The following is a 15,069-nucleotide window of genomic DNA, read 5'->3' as shown; positions in this document are numbered from 1 at the left end:
CTGGTCGTCTGGTCATCCATTCAACCAATCAAAGCATAATATGCTAATGATATGCTAAGGCCATTCAACTGCTCTCTATGAAATGCACTGACCACCAGGGGGCAGATGCTCTGACCAGTAGGTTAGCTTGCTGCTGGGGTCCAGGTGGTTGGGACTGAGCGAAATGGGCCAGGCATGCCCTAGAGCCCTCTCAAGGTCTCTCCCCAGCTGGCCAAACTCCTGTGTCCCTCCCCGGCCCCAATCCATGCACCAGTGGGGTCCCTTGGCCTGGCCTGCGCCCTCTTGCAATCCAGGACCCCTCAGGGGATATCAGAGAGCTAGTTTCAGCCTGATCTTGCTCAATGCAGGAGCTGCCCCCTGGAGGTCAGTGCTCTCCCACAGGGGGAGCACCGCTCAGCCAGAAGCTATAAGCTGGGCTCACAGCTGGTGAGTGCAGCAGCAGTGATGGGAGCCTCTCCCACCTCCGTGGCAACACTAAGGATGTCCAGAGGGAGCGGGCCTAAGCCATCAATCAGACATCCCCTAAGGGCTCCCAGAAGTGAGAGGATGCAGGCCAGGCTGAGTGGGGGGGTGGGGGGGTGGGGGGAGTCCCCGAGTGTATGAATTTCGTGCACTGGGCCTCTAGTATTGTAATAATTATGTACAGTGCCAGGTGAGTACTAGAATTATCAAGGGGAACACTTCATAAAATACATGATTGTCTAACCCAGGGGTGGGCAAACTTTTTGACTCAAGGGCCACAATGGGTTCTTAAACTGGACCGAAGGGCCAGAACAAAAGCATGGATGGAGTGTTTGTGTGAACTAATATAAATTCAAAGTAAACATCATTACATAAAAGGGTACAGTCTTTTTTTTTTTTTAGTTTTATTCATTTCAAATGGGCCGGATCCTGCCCGCGGGCCGTAGTTTGCCTACAGCTGGTCTAACCACTATGCAGTACACATGAAACTAATATAAAATAGTATAAAATGTCAACTGTAATTGAACAAAAAGTAAAAAATACAAATTTTTAACAAGCAGGGAATGTGTCCTTTGTCCCTGAGCCACGACGCTTTGTCTTCTACCTCCCCCAATCATTCACTTGTTGAAAAAAAAATGACAATAGTGGACACCTCCTTGGTTCTTGCTTTTGGGGATGCCACACAGACTAAGCTCCAGTTAGAGTCTTAAGTGATCTCTAAGGTGCAAGGGTAGAAAACTGGGTAAAAATGTAAATTAAGTATAAATAAGTAAAATGAAGTACAATTGTGTAATATTCCATTATGTTTCAGGTACACTGGATTAAATCTCATTTGTAAACACAACTCTAGCTCTTTCAAATGAAGTCTCGATGTTTTTACCATGAGCCTCAGTCATTTTCTGGCTGAGATCTTTTAAACAGTGGTAGCTTCATGACTGTAATTACATTCTCTACCACTTCTTTCCTCAGAAATGCTGAGGTCCTTTCAATTTGGCTAATTACACCACCTTTGAGCTGCTTAATTACCAACACACAAGGTTTAACTGTTTTGCTTTTTTAAATAGGCAACATAATAACAACTAAAAGTTAATTAGAGAAAATTCCAATTAGAAAGCATACCTTATTTCTTGGAATAATCAGAAAACACTACTACTGGCTTTCTTATTAGGTGTGCATATTCTGATTGTTGGTTTATTTCTACTTGAAGTTTTCTATTTCAGTAAGAATTATTGTTTTATTGTAAAGTTAGCCTGTATTTGATCCTATTCAAAATATATGTGACTAAATAAAGCAACTCTACTGCTTTTTTAAAAAATCTCCAGGGAAAGGAGTCAGAGACTGTATATTCTGCAAGATATCAAACTTGACACATTAGTTGGAGAGTCACACATCTCTTTCTTCCCGTGTTTATGGTATGATGTATTTCAGAGAGAAAACTGTTATCTTTCTTGGATGAAAGAAAGGCTTTGAAATTTCACTACCCCAACACTGTTTGCTCACGCAAAATTTTTTGTACCATGCCTCTAATGAACAGTTATCCATTCACCTGTTGGAAATTTCTAAAGGAAGTAGCTGCTGCCTCCCACACTGGCTCTGAATTATTGAACAAGCCATTGTTAGAGAAGTCTTCGTCATGCTGAACCCAAATCCACCTTCCTGATGCCATTTAACATCATTGGCCTTAGTTTTGGATTGAGAAACACATCTAATTTCTATCTGCAATACTATATTACTCACCCCATATTTTTCCAAATTTCTCATCCCACAACTACATATCTAATTCATTCATTGTCATTTCTAAATTTTTGAAAATTATTGTTGTCTTCTATACAAGTCTTCAGTTGGGTACAGGACCCAGGTGTTCTCCAGTTGGGACTTAGGGTCCCGGGATATGAGCATCCAGTGTCCTAGAGCAGCACCGGCAACAGAAATCTAAGGTTAGGCCTACAGATGTAGGTTTAATTTTTTTGTACACATATTAATGAAAAATAAAAACAGGTGAAATCAATGACTAACATATTTTACTTAATTGAATGTACGTGAACATTATGTCAACATGCTATATTTATAATTCATTATTAATATTTTGCTTTTTTTTACTAAGCTTTCAAAATCTGGAGTGTGTATATTTACACTTACTGCAAAACTCAATTTAAACTAACCATATTTCAAGTGTTCAGTAGCCATGTGTGGCCAGTGGCTACCATACAGGACAGCACAGTTCTAGAAAGTTTAATTTTATAAATTGGCCTAAAAACATATCAGTGCTTTTAAAATTCCTACCAGACTAACTTTATACTGAGTTCATGGTCAATAAAATACCCAAGGTGGCATGTCAGTTACTTTCCCTCATCCTACATTTTAAGAACCACATTTTTATAAAACACATGTGTTGACTTGGACCAGCATTCCCATCTCTAGATCATCTGTAATTTTGCTTCTGTAGTCTGCTAATTCAACTCTTCAGTCTAGCTTACTTACTCAAAACTTTTATAGGGATTCATTGATTGATTGATTGATTGATTGATTTAAAACAGCTTTATTCACATTGGACAGGAAAGGACCATGAAAATAATACTGGCTTGTGACATAGTGAAAGAGGCTGTCACACATAGTATTAATCAATCACCGGGTAGTTGCCCAGCTTTAAAACCACCTAACTTCACCAGCATTCACATGTCATCTCCTCCTAATACCACCATGTTCTCACAACGTACTGTGCAAAGCCTTCATGCAATTCAATTCCTTCATCACAGGATCTATGGCAGCCAATGACTCTCACCTTCTAGTTTTCCTGGCCTAGTGTGCTCCCCTCCCTCCTGGAATCCCAGCCACCCCCGGGTGAGAAGAATATAGCATTTCCAAACCTAGGTCAAAAAAGGCATTGCAGACTCCACCTGCTGCCTTGTATCACCCACTCTGGGAGAATGCAGCCGCTGGGCCATGAGGACATCTGGTAGCCCTGTGGGAGGGGTCCACCTGGAGAAGACCTGAGGCCGTCAATCAACAGCCAGAATTAACTTGCCAGCCCAGTCGTGAGCCACCCCCAAGGCAGATAATCCAGCTTCCATCAGGGAGACATCTGAAAGCTAAGGTGTAAGGACACAGGTAGGACCAGTGTAGCTCAGCCCTTCCAGAACTCCTGACACAGAGGCCATGAGGATAAGTCACTGTTTATGCTACTAAGTTATGAAGTAATTACACACAGTATTAGGTTACCAGAACACCTTAATGCTCAATCGGACAGTATTTTGCTAATACAGTGTTTCTCCAAGTATTCTAATGGTTCTGTCTATAAATGGAAAATATATACACATTCCTATGACACGAACAAGACTCAAATGAGATAAATGAATATATTAATAGTGGTTTTCCTCTAAAAGATAAATACAAGCATTTTAATTATCTTCATTTTTTAAGTTTTTTCAGATTCTCTATAGTAAACATATTATTTTCAAAATCAAAATAAAATAAATGCCTTGTGGATAAAATAGCAATAAACAGGTAAATATATTAATAGCTACTACAAAAAGGGAAAGTTGTAAAATACAATCTTCCAAAACTTAAGTTTTCTTCCCTGCCTTCTTTTTCCCCCTCCTAGGATTGTTCTGCTTTAACAAAGAAAACTATTCCCAAAAGGATATTAATATCTTTTTCATGCATTATTACCCCTCTTCAGTTAGAAGGAGGGTAACTAGGAAGGCAGTTTAGCAGCAGCAGCTACAACAGAACATAGAAAGTGCATTTTATGGTCCCTGGAAGGCAGGAGGCTCTGAGAGTCAACTTCAAGTTCCATATATTTGAATACAGTCCCTTTTTTACGGTGCCGTTTCTCTGAGTTTATTATTAATAGGATTATTTGAAATATCAGTGTGCCCAAGTATATGAATCTTAATAGCTTAGACAATCCCATGACCAGAACCTCTACGCCCACAGACTTCTTAAATATGTGTCTGTAATTGCAAAGCACTGAAGTATTAAGACCCAGAAATTAATTAGATAATTCACTAGAGAAGAGTTACTACTTCAGGCAGCAGTGTATGCAGGATTTATTGTACAGCGATTTCTTCTTAGTTAAAATAGATATTTATCATACAGAGGGTCTCATCTACAGAGCTCCAGACCAGTAGGAACATAATTGAAATGAACGTTCCTTTCCATGCTTGTATGTACAGACCGTCAAACCTCAGAGGGAAGGTAGGGGAAGGTGGACGGCGGGTAAGAGATCAATCAAAGGACTTGTATCCATGCATATGAGCATGACCAATGGACACAGAAAATAGGGGGGTGGGGCATGTGTTGGGGGCGGGAGCGGGCGGGGGAGATGTCGATGAGGGAAAAAGGAGACATATGTAAAACTTTCAACAACAAAGAATTAAAAAAAAAAAAAAAGAAGTGAATACATCCAGCTCTGGAGAATATCAACCCTGTGCTTTTGCAGAGCATCAGCTCTGGTGGACGGGCACCCATACGCCACTCGAGCACACGTACAACTGATCCAGTACTTCCAGAGGGATTTCAAAAAGTCATTCCGTTTTACTTTTCTTTTCAGAAAGAGCCTATGGTCCTGAAGATTTATGCCCCATTATACATAAAGGACAGTTCTAATTATGCCAAAACAACAGTTACTTTAATTAAAGTGTCTGATCCCAAACATAAGACATAATAAGGCAGTTTACAATGTAAAATAAATAGTTAATTAAACTATTCATTAGTCCATTTAATACGCATTGTTAAATCAAATAATAAAAAATTATAAATGAGTATTATTTTAAAGAGTTTTTAAAATGTTTTTCTATTCTTTGCTAAAAAAGGTATATATATATATATATATATATATATATATATATATATATATATAACAATTGCCTCTTCAGGGATGGATTAAAAATGCAATTGTTGCCCTAACTGGTTTGGCTCAGTGGATAGAGCATTGGCCTTCGGAATGAAGGGTCCCAGGTTCGATTCTGGTCAAAGGCATGTACCTTGGTTGCGGGCACATCCTCAGTGAGGGGTGTGCAGGAGGCAGCTGATCGATGTTTCTCTCTCATAGATATTTCTAACTCTCTATCCCTCTCCCTTCCTCTCTGTAAAAAAAAAAAAAATCAATAAAATATATTTTAAAAAATGCAATTGTTAAATAATTTCAATGGACCAATAATTTCAAACATATTGGGATAATACATAAAGCAAACTGGATTTAAATAATAAATACTATTTATGATATAACATGATTCAAGAATAACAGAAAAATATTTTTTCTGATATGGGAAATGTCAAATACTAGATTACAATTCTCAACCACAAATATTCCGATCATCAAGATTTATAACATCTAGATTTCCTCATATTTGAAACATATTTTAATCATCTAAGAATATTTTTAAATTTATGGCATTGCAATGTGCTCTACAATAATTTAGTTTTCTATTTTTGAGAAACAACTTCTAAGAAGCAGATATAAAAATAAAATGTATAAGTCTGGAGAAGTATAATACATGCTACCTGAGTGTTGCAAATAATAATATGCCATATAAATTCTATTTAGCTTGTAGTTAGTAACTTAGAATACAGTTGATATTATTTGAAATGAATAGAAAAATAATTATACCAGAGTACAGAATAATTCCTCAAAGACATGCAAACGCTTTTTCAAAATGGCAGTAAGATCCAAAGACTTGGGATGTTGACTAGAAAGTTGGGCTGCGTCCCAGCTCTGCAACCTGGAGTGGGCCTCTTACATCAGAGAGCAACTCTAAGTCTCCTGCCTGTGCAACAAATGATGTCACTGGCAAGGGAGCATGGACTTTGGAGGTTTAAGTTGACAAACACTCTTTCCACATAAAAAGCATGATTTGAGCACTCAGCAGAAGTTTGTTCCCTCTACTACAGCCCCTTATTAAAATACTTGCCAAATAAAACAAAATAAAATACTTGCCAGAGGAGAAACAGGGCAATGGATAAGAAAGGGAGAATTAGATAAAAAATCTGAAGCCAAAATCTATTATTCATATAAATATACACATTTCATAGTCCAATCAGCAGCAGAATGAATAAACTGTAATATAGGTAGTAGATTACCATAAAATAGGGAAAAGAACATGGGACTATCCATCTACTGAACTGATAAGAACAGATACTACACTTGATCTTAGCCAAAAGACTAAGAAGTGATATCCAACTATTGGATGATGTGGATATATTCCCAAACTTAAAGCGGAATATAAGAAGACACATAAAATAATATATACTGTATGTATTTATCTATTGTCTATCTATCATCTATCATCTATCTATCTATCTATCTATCTATCATCTATCTAGTACATAAACAGACAAAACTAATCTAAGTTATTAGAAGCTTGAACAGTGGTATCCCTTGTGCTGGGTAGTGACTGGCAAGGAGCACAGTAATGTTTTGCTTCTTGACCTGGCTGATGACAGGGATGTGCTGAGTTTGTAAATATTCATCGGGCTATCCTCATAATATGTGCATGTGCAACATTCCAACCATAAAATGAAGAATGAATAGCTTAAATATAAACTCACATATTTTGCTCCAAATCCCATGCACTCCCACTACGCCACATGTACTTATAACATGCCAGATTAAGCACTAACCTGGAAGGGCAAATGAGGCCAGACCAGTGTCCAAGGCCAGAAAGGAACAGTTGGACATTAAATCCAGGATCAATTTTAAAATACTAAAGAAAAAATTAATAGATCATCTGTTGTAAATGTTATTTTTTCCTAAACCGTTGTCATGTACATGGGTAACTTCTGGCTAATTAGATATTTTCTCAGGTGCAATGCTTTGGATTTTGAGAAATAGGACCCTCTAAACAGATGTGATTCTCAAAAGTAAGCATTCATCAGCATCCCCTGGAGGTCAAGTTAAACACAGAGTATGGGCCCCACCCTAGAGTTTCTGGTTCAGTGGCTCTGAGCCGAATTTGCATTGTGAACAGCTGTCAGGTGACCCTGATGCTGTCTTCTGGGTACACACATTGAGAACTGATATTCCAGGAAAGAAAAAAAAATCAGTCATATTAGGTAAGTTTGTATTTCTACTAGAAATAAAAATATCAACTACTCTGAAGAGAAATTGCAAGAAATAAGGGAATACAAGTAAATACTTTGGCACAAAATCGGTGCAGTATGAAAAAACTGGTACGCATGTTTATTTTTATCTCTGGGCCTTCCCTTGTTTGGAGTCTGGAAAGTCTTCAGTAGGTGGAATTGACCAGTTCACTTAAATTCAGAGGCCTTCAAACCTCGCTGCACATTGCAACCTCCTGGGAAGTTTTAAAATGCCCATCTTTGGGCTGTTTCCCAGACCAGTTAAATCAGGATGTCTCCAGGGTGGGACCTAAGCATTAATGATTTTTAAGTTCTCCAGGTGATTCTCATGTTCAGCTAAGATTGAGCATCAATGCTTGATTTCCACCAACTTTGCCTGTTTATTATGTTCCATTTGCTGTAAAAACAAAACAAAACAAAACAAAACAAAAACTCTTTGGGCATTAATATAAATGAAGTCAAGTTGTTGACTTTAAGGGTCTTATTGTTTAGTCAAGGGGATCTACTCATAAATGGACATGTTGGATATAATGACAAAGACATTAAGATGAAAATATAAACCAGATGCTAAGAAAGCATAGAAAATGGCCACTTACTTTTACCCAGAACTTTAAGAAAAGTTTGCTAGAGGTTCTGGTTTATTAATTCATATATTAAGGTTTCATTGTTGTTGTTGTTTTTAGTAACACTCTGCTAGGTACTGTGGGTACTGTGTCAGACAATTGTAGCTGTGATAAATTTTATAAAGGGGATGGAGAGGACCATGAAACTTAGGATAGCAGTTTTCACTTAGTCAGAGAAGTCTGGAATGGCTCTGACATTTGAAGAAAAGTATGATTAAGTTGACATCTGAAGAGTAAGAACAAGTTATCTCTATGAAGGTGAGGCGAAGGGGCAAGATTTGCTTCAGTAGTAGAAGCCCCATAATGTGAGGGGACATGGTGTTTCCAGGGACCGTAGGAAACCCCAAAATGCTGAAAGCAACTGGGGAGTCATGGGAGGTGAGGCTGGGAAGACAGGCATGGCCTTGTAGGTTGTGTTAGGACTTTCGCTCTCTATCCCAGAAAGCCTTGGGGAGATTTAAAAAGAGAATGACAATCGGATTTCATTTCATAAAGATCAGTTTAGCCTGAGTGTGGGAACTGATTAAAAGGCATGAGAGTGATTGAAGGAAAACTGCTAGCAGGCTGTGACAGTCTCTCAAACAAGAAATAATATAAGCACATTACACCTCCATGCCAAGAACTCTTTTTTTATTTGAAATATATTTGATATTTAACACTGTGTAAATTTAAGGTGTTCCACCTGTTAATTTGATATGTTTATATACTGTAACATGATTGCCATTGTAAGGATAATTAGCACCTCTACCATGTTACATAATTATCCTTTCCTTTAAGTAGTTGGAATAATTAAGTTCTAGTCTATCAAGTTTGATAATTATAATACAACTAGAAGCCTGATGCACAAAGATTTGTGCAAAAATGGGCCTTCCTTCCCCTGGCTGCCGGCACCACCTTCCCGCCTTCCCATGCTGCCCAGAGGCTGGGGCAGTGTGGAATACCTGTATCGTCACCATGGCAACAATGCAAGCATCCTGCCCCGCCCCCGGTTGCTCAGCTCCTGCATATGCAAATTAGCTTGCCATCTTTGTTGGGTTAATTTGCATGGTCATTCTTCATTGACTGGTGGGCGTCGCAAAGGTACAATCAATTTGCATCTTTCTCTTTTATTAGTGTCAATACTGTTGTCTAAGTTTATTGTGCTCTGTGTTATATCTCTAGGGCTTATTTATTACTTGTTCTAAGTTTGAACCCTGAAAAGCATCTGTCCTGTCCCCCCATCAGCCATACCCTGGTACTCCCATTTTATTCTCTATTTTCAAGAGTTTGGCTTTTAAAATCCACATATAAGTGATATCATGTCTTTCTCTCCAGGACCTGTCATTCAACCTTCCTCCATTTTTTAGTCAAGAGTGCAGATGTGAGGATTCAGGCAGGACAACTCCTGCTGAGCTATATTAATCAGTCTTCATATTGATGGTCACAAGCCAGAGAGAAAAAAAACACTGAGTGGATCTTCTTTTCTTGGTCAAATAATATAGTGTTTATTTTATAAATATTTATCTTAAATATTTGTTACATCCTAAAAAAAAAAAGAGTTGGATAATCTCAACAATCTGGATATAAGAAGTATAACTTATTTTTTTCTATTTATTTGACCTTTGATCATGCAAATTTAACATTTAAAAAACATAGGTAAATGTTAAAGATTATCTGATTTCCTGCTCCTTTCTCCAGTATTTCAGGGGCATGCACCTAAAAGTTTCTGCTTGCTTTGCTTCAGATTCTGTTTCTGTGTAAACAGAATCACCAACTGAGATGCTACAAGGGTCAGACAAGCACTGCAACCATGAGAAGGAGACTGGGCATAAAAGAACTGAACTGTCAGAGAGATTCCCACCCGTCACTAAGACCACTCAGCAGCGGCAGCCAGGTTTAAGCACCATCACCACCAGTAGACTATCTGCAAGTTTGAATCCAGCCTTTATTTGAGCTTTTCTAGTTCAGCTCATTTGCCTTGTAATGAAGATAAAGACAAATCATCTTACAAAGCCAATTTGCTAGGGTGCAGCTATTATTTCCTACTTGAAAGACCTTGGATAAATTTCTAAATCTGTCTGATCCTGCATTTTCCAGTTTTTCAAGGAGATTAACTTTTCTCCTTTCTGAAATCAGGATAATAGCATGCACCTAAAACAATGTATAGTATATATGGTAGCTCCTGTTTCCCCACTTTTATGTATAAAGGGGACAAAAGGAATTAAACACACCAAAATACTTTTAGAGGATGTGTTTGGGTGGTTGGATTTTGTGTGATTGTTTATTTCCATCTTTGTTAATGGGCATTATACACATGTGCACGTGGATACACACACACACACACTCACACACACACACAAGGTAAGCATGACATTTAATTACTCTAAAATTGTCAATAATCCCAATTGCTGCCTTAGTATAAACTGTATAGAATAGAATGAAATTTCAGGTTCTTCTCTAATTTGGGCTTAAATTATTTATTAAGCCTAAATGGTCAACCTGTGGATAAGTCTGAATTGACTCCTATCCCTCAAACACAAGGCTCCTCCCATGAAGTCCCATGTTATCTTCACACCTAGAATGTTTTTCTTTCATCTGTCCTCATTTGACCTTCAAAGTCTAGACTCTAACATATACTTCCCTCTCCAACCTTGTATGTGGTAGATACGTTTGGTCATATTACTTCTACCTGAGTCTATATTTCTTAAATGAGCTGATTCACACACACACACACACACACACACACACACACACACACACACACTTACACAATGTCTATTCCAGTTGTATACACCTAACAGTTGATGAATAAATAGAATGAGTAATAAATGAAGTGAAATAAAATTGTGAAATTTAGTTTGATCATTTTTTCTTGTTAAAACAATCCAGTACTGATTATCATAAACTATTTTTCCTGAAATTAAACAAACAAACAAAAAAACACAAAAAAGAGAGATAGCCAATATTAAGATTTTCTTAATATATTAATTTACATTTTTTGGCATTAATTATATTCTCATATAATCTTGACATATTTGCTCAAGTATTCAAAGTTAACCTAATTTTATACATTATATTCCAGAGCAGCCCTACCATTATTACATTCCCAACAGCAATGTATGATTGATCCAGTTTCCCTGAATGCTGGTCATCATTTGGTGTAATCATTTTAATTTTATTTTAGCCATTCTGATATGAGGGTAGCAGCAACCCTTCTTGTTTTAATTTGCATTTATTTAATGGCTAATGATGTTAACTGCATTTTTATATTCTTATTTGCATCTGTATGTCCTCTTCAATGAAATGTCTCATGTCTTTGCCCGTTTTCTGATTGTGTGTGTGTGTGTGTGTGTGTGTGTGTGTATACATATATATATATATATATATATGTATATATATATATATATATATATATATTTGTAATTCTTGCATTTGATAATTTGATATATTCTAGGTATTAGTCCTTTGTTGAATATCTGAATTGCAAGTATTCTATTCCAGTCTGTACCTTACATTTTAACTAGAGACCCAGTGCACAAATTCATGCACCAGTGGGGTCCCTCAGCTTGGACTGTGGGATCGGGCTGAAGCCGGCTCTCTGATATTCCCTGAGGGGTCCCAGATTGTGAGAAGGTGCAGGCCAGGGTGAGGGACCCCACCAGTGCACTATCAGGGCCAGGGAGGGATGCAGGAGGTTGACCAGCAGGGGAGGGACTGCAGGAGGACTCCATGGGGGGGGGGGGGGCGGGAGGGGAGATTGGCCCATCTTGATCAGTCACAATCAGCCAGACTCCAGTAGCAAGCTAACCTACTGATCAGAGCTTCTGCCCCCTGGTGGTCAGTGCACATGATAGCAAGCAGTTGTGTAACCTTAGCATATCATTAGCATATTAAGTTTTGATTGGTTGAACGGCTAACTGGTCAACTGGGCACTTAGCATATTAGGCTTTTATTATATAGGATCTTCATAATAACATCTTTCACAGAACAAAGCTTTTTTTCTTTGTATACACTGTAAATTTGATATAGTGTGAGAACTATTTCTATAGCCATAGATCCCAAAGATTTTCTGCTAGGGTTTCCTTAAAAGTTTTATTGATTGACATTTCTACATTTAAATCCATAAATGAGTTTTTACATAGTGTAAGACTTAGGTCAGTGTATTTTTGTATGGTTTGCCTATGGAAGTCCAATTGCCCCAGAACCATTTGTGGAAAAGACTGTCTTCCTCCCATTAAATTGCTTTTGCACATTTATCAGAAATCAGTTAGGCTTATTTGTATGGTACTATTTCTGGATTCATTATTCCATTTTATTGATTTATGTGTCAATCCCTCTGCCAATGGCACTTAGCCTTAAGATCTGTAGCTACTGAGACCTGATTAAAAAACACACAAAAAGATATTTATTATCAGTTTAATATAACACTTTTCAATTAAAACTGTTTAAAAATAGTATTATTTTTAAAAAGTTGGGGGTGTTGTATATTTTTATTTACAAAAATCAAGTATTTTTTCTACTGTTACATGTGGTTTTCAAAAATGTAATTAAATAGAGATAACAAAGCAAAATTTGAGGTAAAAAGGCCAGGATACACCATAGAATAAAAATGTCTTTGATTGCAACCTCCTCTACTCTTTTTTTTCAGTGTAAATTGCTTATTTTAAATAAAAACATAAACTCATTAAGAATATAGCACATGTGTAATTCAAACAACTAAAACCATCAAACAGAAGGTCCTCTGAACTGTGACACTTTATGTGCTCAAAAGCTTCCAATGCATTATATGAGGCTTTCTTCCTTAAGTCTATAAATTTTTATTGTCTGTCCTAAAGCACATAAAACTTTCTTGAATGATTTCCAATCACTTATTTTCCACAGAAACTAATCTGCTGAACTGGCTTTTCAACATTTACTTTGCTTTTTAACAGTGAGAATTACATCTCAGTACTAAATACTCAATGATAGTACTGCTCTAATTGTGCTGTGGAGCTGACATGGAATCATAAAACCCCAACTGCAATTAGAATATTTTATTTCTTCAGAATTAATTTCTTGGCTTGCCCCACTTCCAGAACTTTTTACAACCATAAGGCTTATGCTTAAATACCACCAAAAAACACATTCACCATTAACTTAAATAAATGTTCTCACCAGTCCCTTCCCACTATCCACACTGCCATTCAGGACACAGACATTAAGAAAATTCCCTAGAGTATACACACATGAAAAACTCAAGTACAGAGTAAAGCTATCCTGAAAAGGTCCATGTTCTCCCATTGTCAGAACAGCTAACCTGAAGCACTCCCCTCTGAAAGAGATGGACTTGGAGGACCACTGCACCCGGTACTTGCTAGTCAGATGTGGAAGGACATTGCCTAAGAACTTCCCTTGTTCAATATTGGTCATCAGTGATACCTGCAGTTATAGATAAGCCAAGCTTTCTCTAGATTAGTAGATAACCAAGGAAAACTATAAACACCAACTGATTGCATCTAAAGGAAAAGTTTAACAAAGGAGATCACTTCTTTACCTGTTTGACATCATATGCCAGAAGAACATATTTCAAATCTGGTGAAACTGAATGTCTTGATGCTTTGAAGGTTCCCTATAAACAAAACAAAACAATTATCTATATATATAAAAGCCTAAGCGACCAAACAACCAAACAACCAGTCACTATGACATGCACTGACCACCAGGGGGCAGGCGCTCAACACAGGAGCAGCCCCCTGGAGGTCAGTGCGCTCCCCACAGCCAACCTCCCGTGGCCAGCCAACCTCCCACAGTCCCTCACCCGGCCAGCCAACCTCTTGTGGCCCCTCCCCGGGGTCAGCAGGCCCCTCCAATTGTCCCTGAATGGCGGGGGGGAGGCTGGCCGGCCAACCTCCCACAGTCCCCACAGTCCCTCCCTCTGACTGGCCAGGGGACACCACCTGTGCACAAATTCATGCACCAAGTCTCTAGTCTTATCTAATAAAAGGGTAATATGCAAATTAACTGTCACTCTACAACAAAGATGGCAGCGCCCATAGCCACAAGATGGCAGCGCTCAGTCCCTTCAGCCCCACTGCTGGAGTGTCCCGTCCTGTCAGCCCTTTTTGCCCCTTGCTGAGAGCAGACACCAGCACTCTGCTTAGCCCTGGCTGCAGTGGCGAGCCAGAGAGCAGACAGCAGGGCCCTGCTTGCCACTCACGGAGAGCAGACACTAGGGTCCTGCTTACCTCTGGCCGCAGTGGCGAGGGGCAAGCAGGACCCCGCAGAGAGCAGACAGCAGGGCCCTGCTTGCCCCTGGCCATGGCAGCGAGCCAGAAAGCAGATAGGCAGGTAGGTCCACAGAGAGCAGAGAACGACAGGGAGTGGGCCTAAGCCGTCAGTAGGACATCCCCTGAGGCCTCCCATATTGGAGAGGGTGTGGGTCGGGCTGAGGGACCCCCCTCCCCCCCATTCCCTGTTGCACGAATTTTGTGCACTGGGCCTCTAGTCTTTAATAACAGAGAGATTAGGGTGCATTTGGATATATACATATTAAAAAAAACCCTCATTTCTGTGAAATCCATAAAATTGTTAAATAGGCATTCTCATTCCAGCATTAAACAGGCACATGCATGTGTGTATGTGTGATTATACAGATGCATACGAAAATGTAGAGAGGCTATAGTAAACATTTCATTAATAAAATAATTGCTACCATATCTTTTCTACATGTTATCACTATAAAACTATATTATATTTTCATTATAAGAAATAAAAAGCAAAAACTCACTGAACTTCTTAAGTAACCAAAATGCTTTTATATTTGTATGTTCATCAAAATGAAAAGAAATAGTGACATTATGTGGTATCATGATTTTTTACTGTATTTTTCTTACATTTTGTATATTTATATTGAAAAAAACACATATTAAAGACAGATTCTCTTTAA

The 15,069-nt window shown here is 38.4% G+C and overlaps 1 protein-coding gene and 1 pseudogene across 5 annotated transcripts in view; both read right to left on the bottom strand.

The window, feature by feature from the left end:
* The window catches only part of DPP10 (dipeptidyl peptidase like 10), a 1,368,028-nt gene that overhangs the window by 308,936 nt on the left and 1,044,023 nt on the right, over positions 1-15,069 (bottom strand). For 4 of the 5 annotated variants that reach the window (XM_070423111.1, XM_070423110.1, XM_070423108.1 and 1 more), the window contains exon 5: positions 13,678-13,752. The exons of the other annotated variant lie outside the window; for it this stretch is intronic. In XM_070423111.1, coding sequence (XP_070279212.1) covers positions 13,678-13,752 — 75 coding nt within the window. The remainder of the gene's footprint in view (positions 1-13,677; positions 13,753-15,069) is intronic. 5 annotated transcript variants of the gene reach the window in all.
* On the bottom strand, positions 6,527-6,637 carry LOC139015949 (U2 spliceosomal RNA; annotated as a pseudogene).

Source organism: Myotis yumanensis, unplaced genomic scaffold (genome assembly GCF_028538775.1).
Source record: "Myotis yumanensis isolate MYYU_CA2020_CCGP unplaced genomic scaffold, mMyoYum1.0.hap1 SCAF_8, whole genome shotgun sequence".
NCBI lineage: Eukaryota > Metazoa > Chordata > Mammalia > Chiroptera > Vespertilionidae > Myotis > Myotis yumanensis.
Note: the sequence above shows the minus strand (reverse complement) of the source record. Positions and strands in the feature narration are given on the sequence as shown.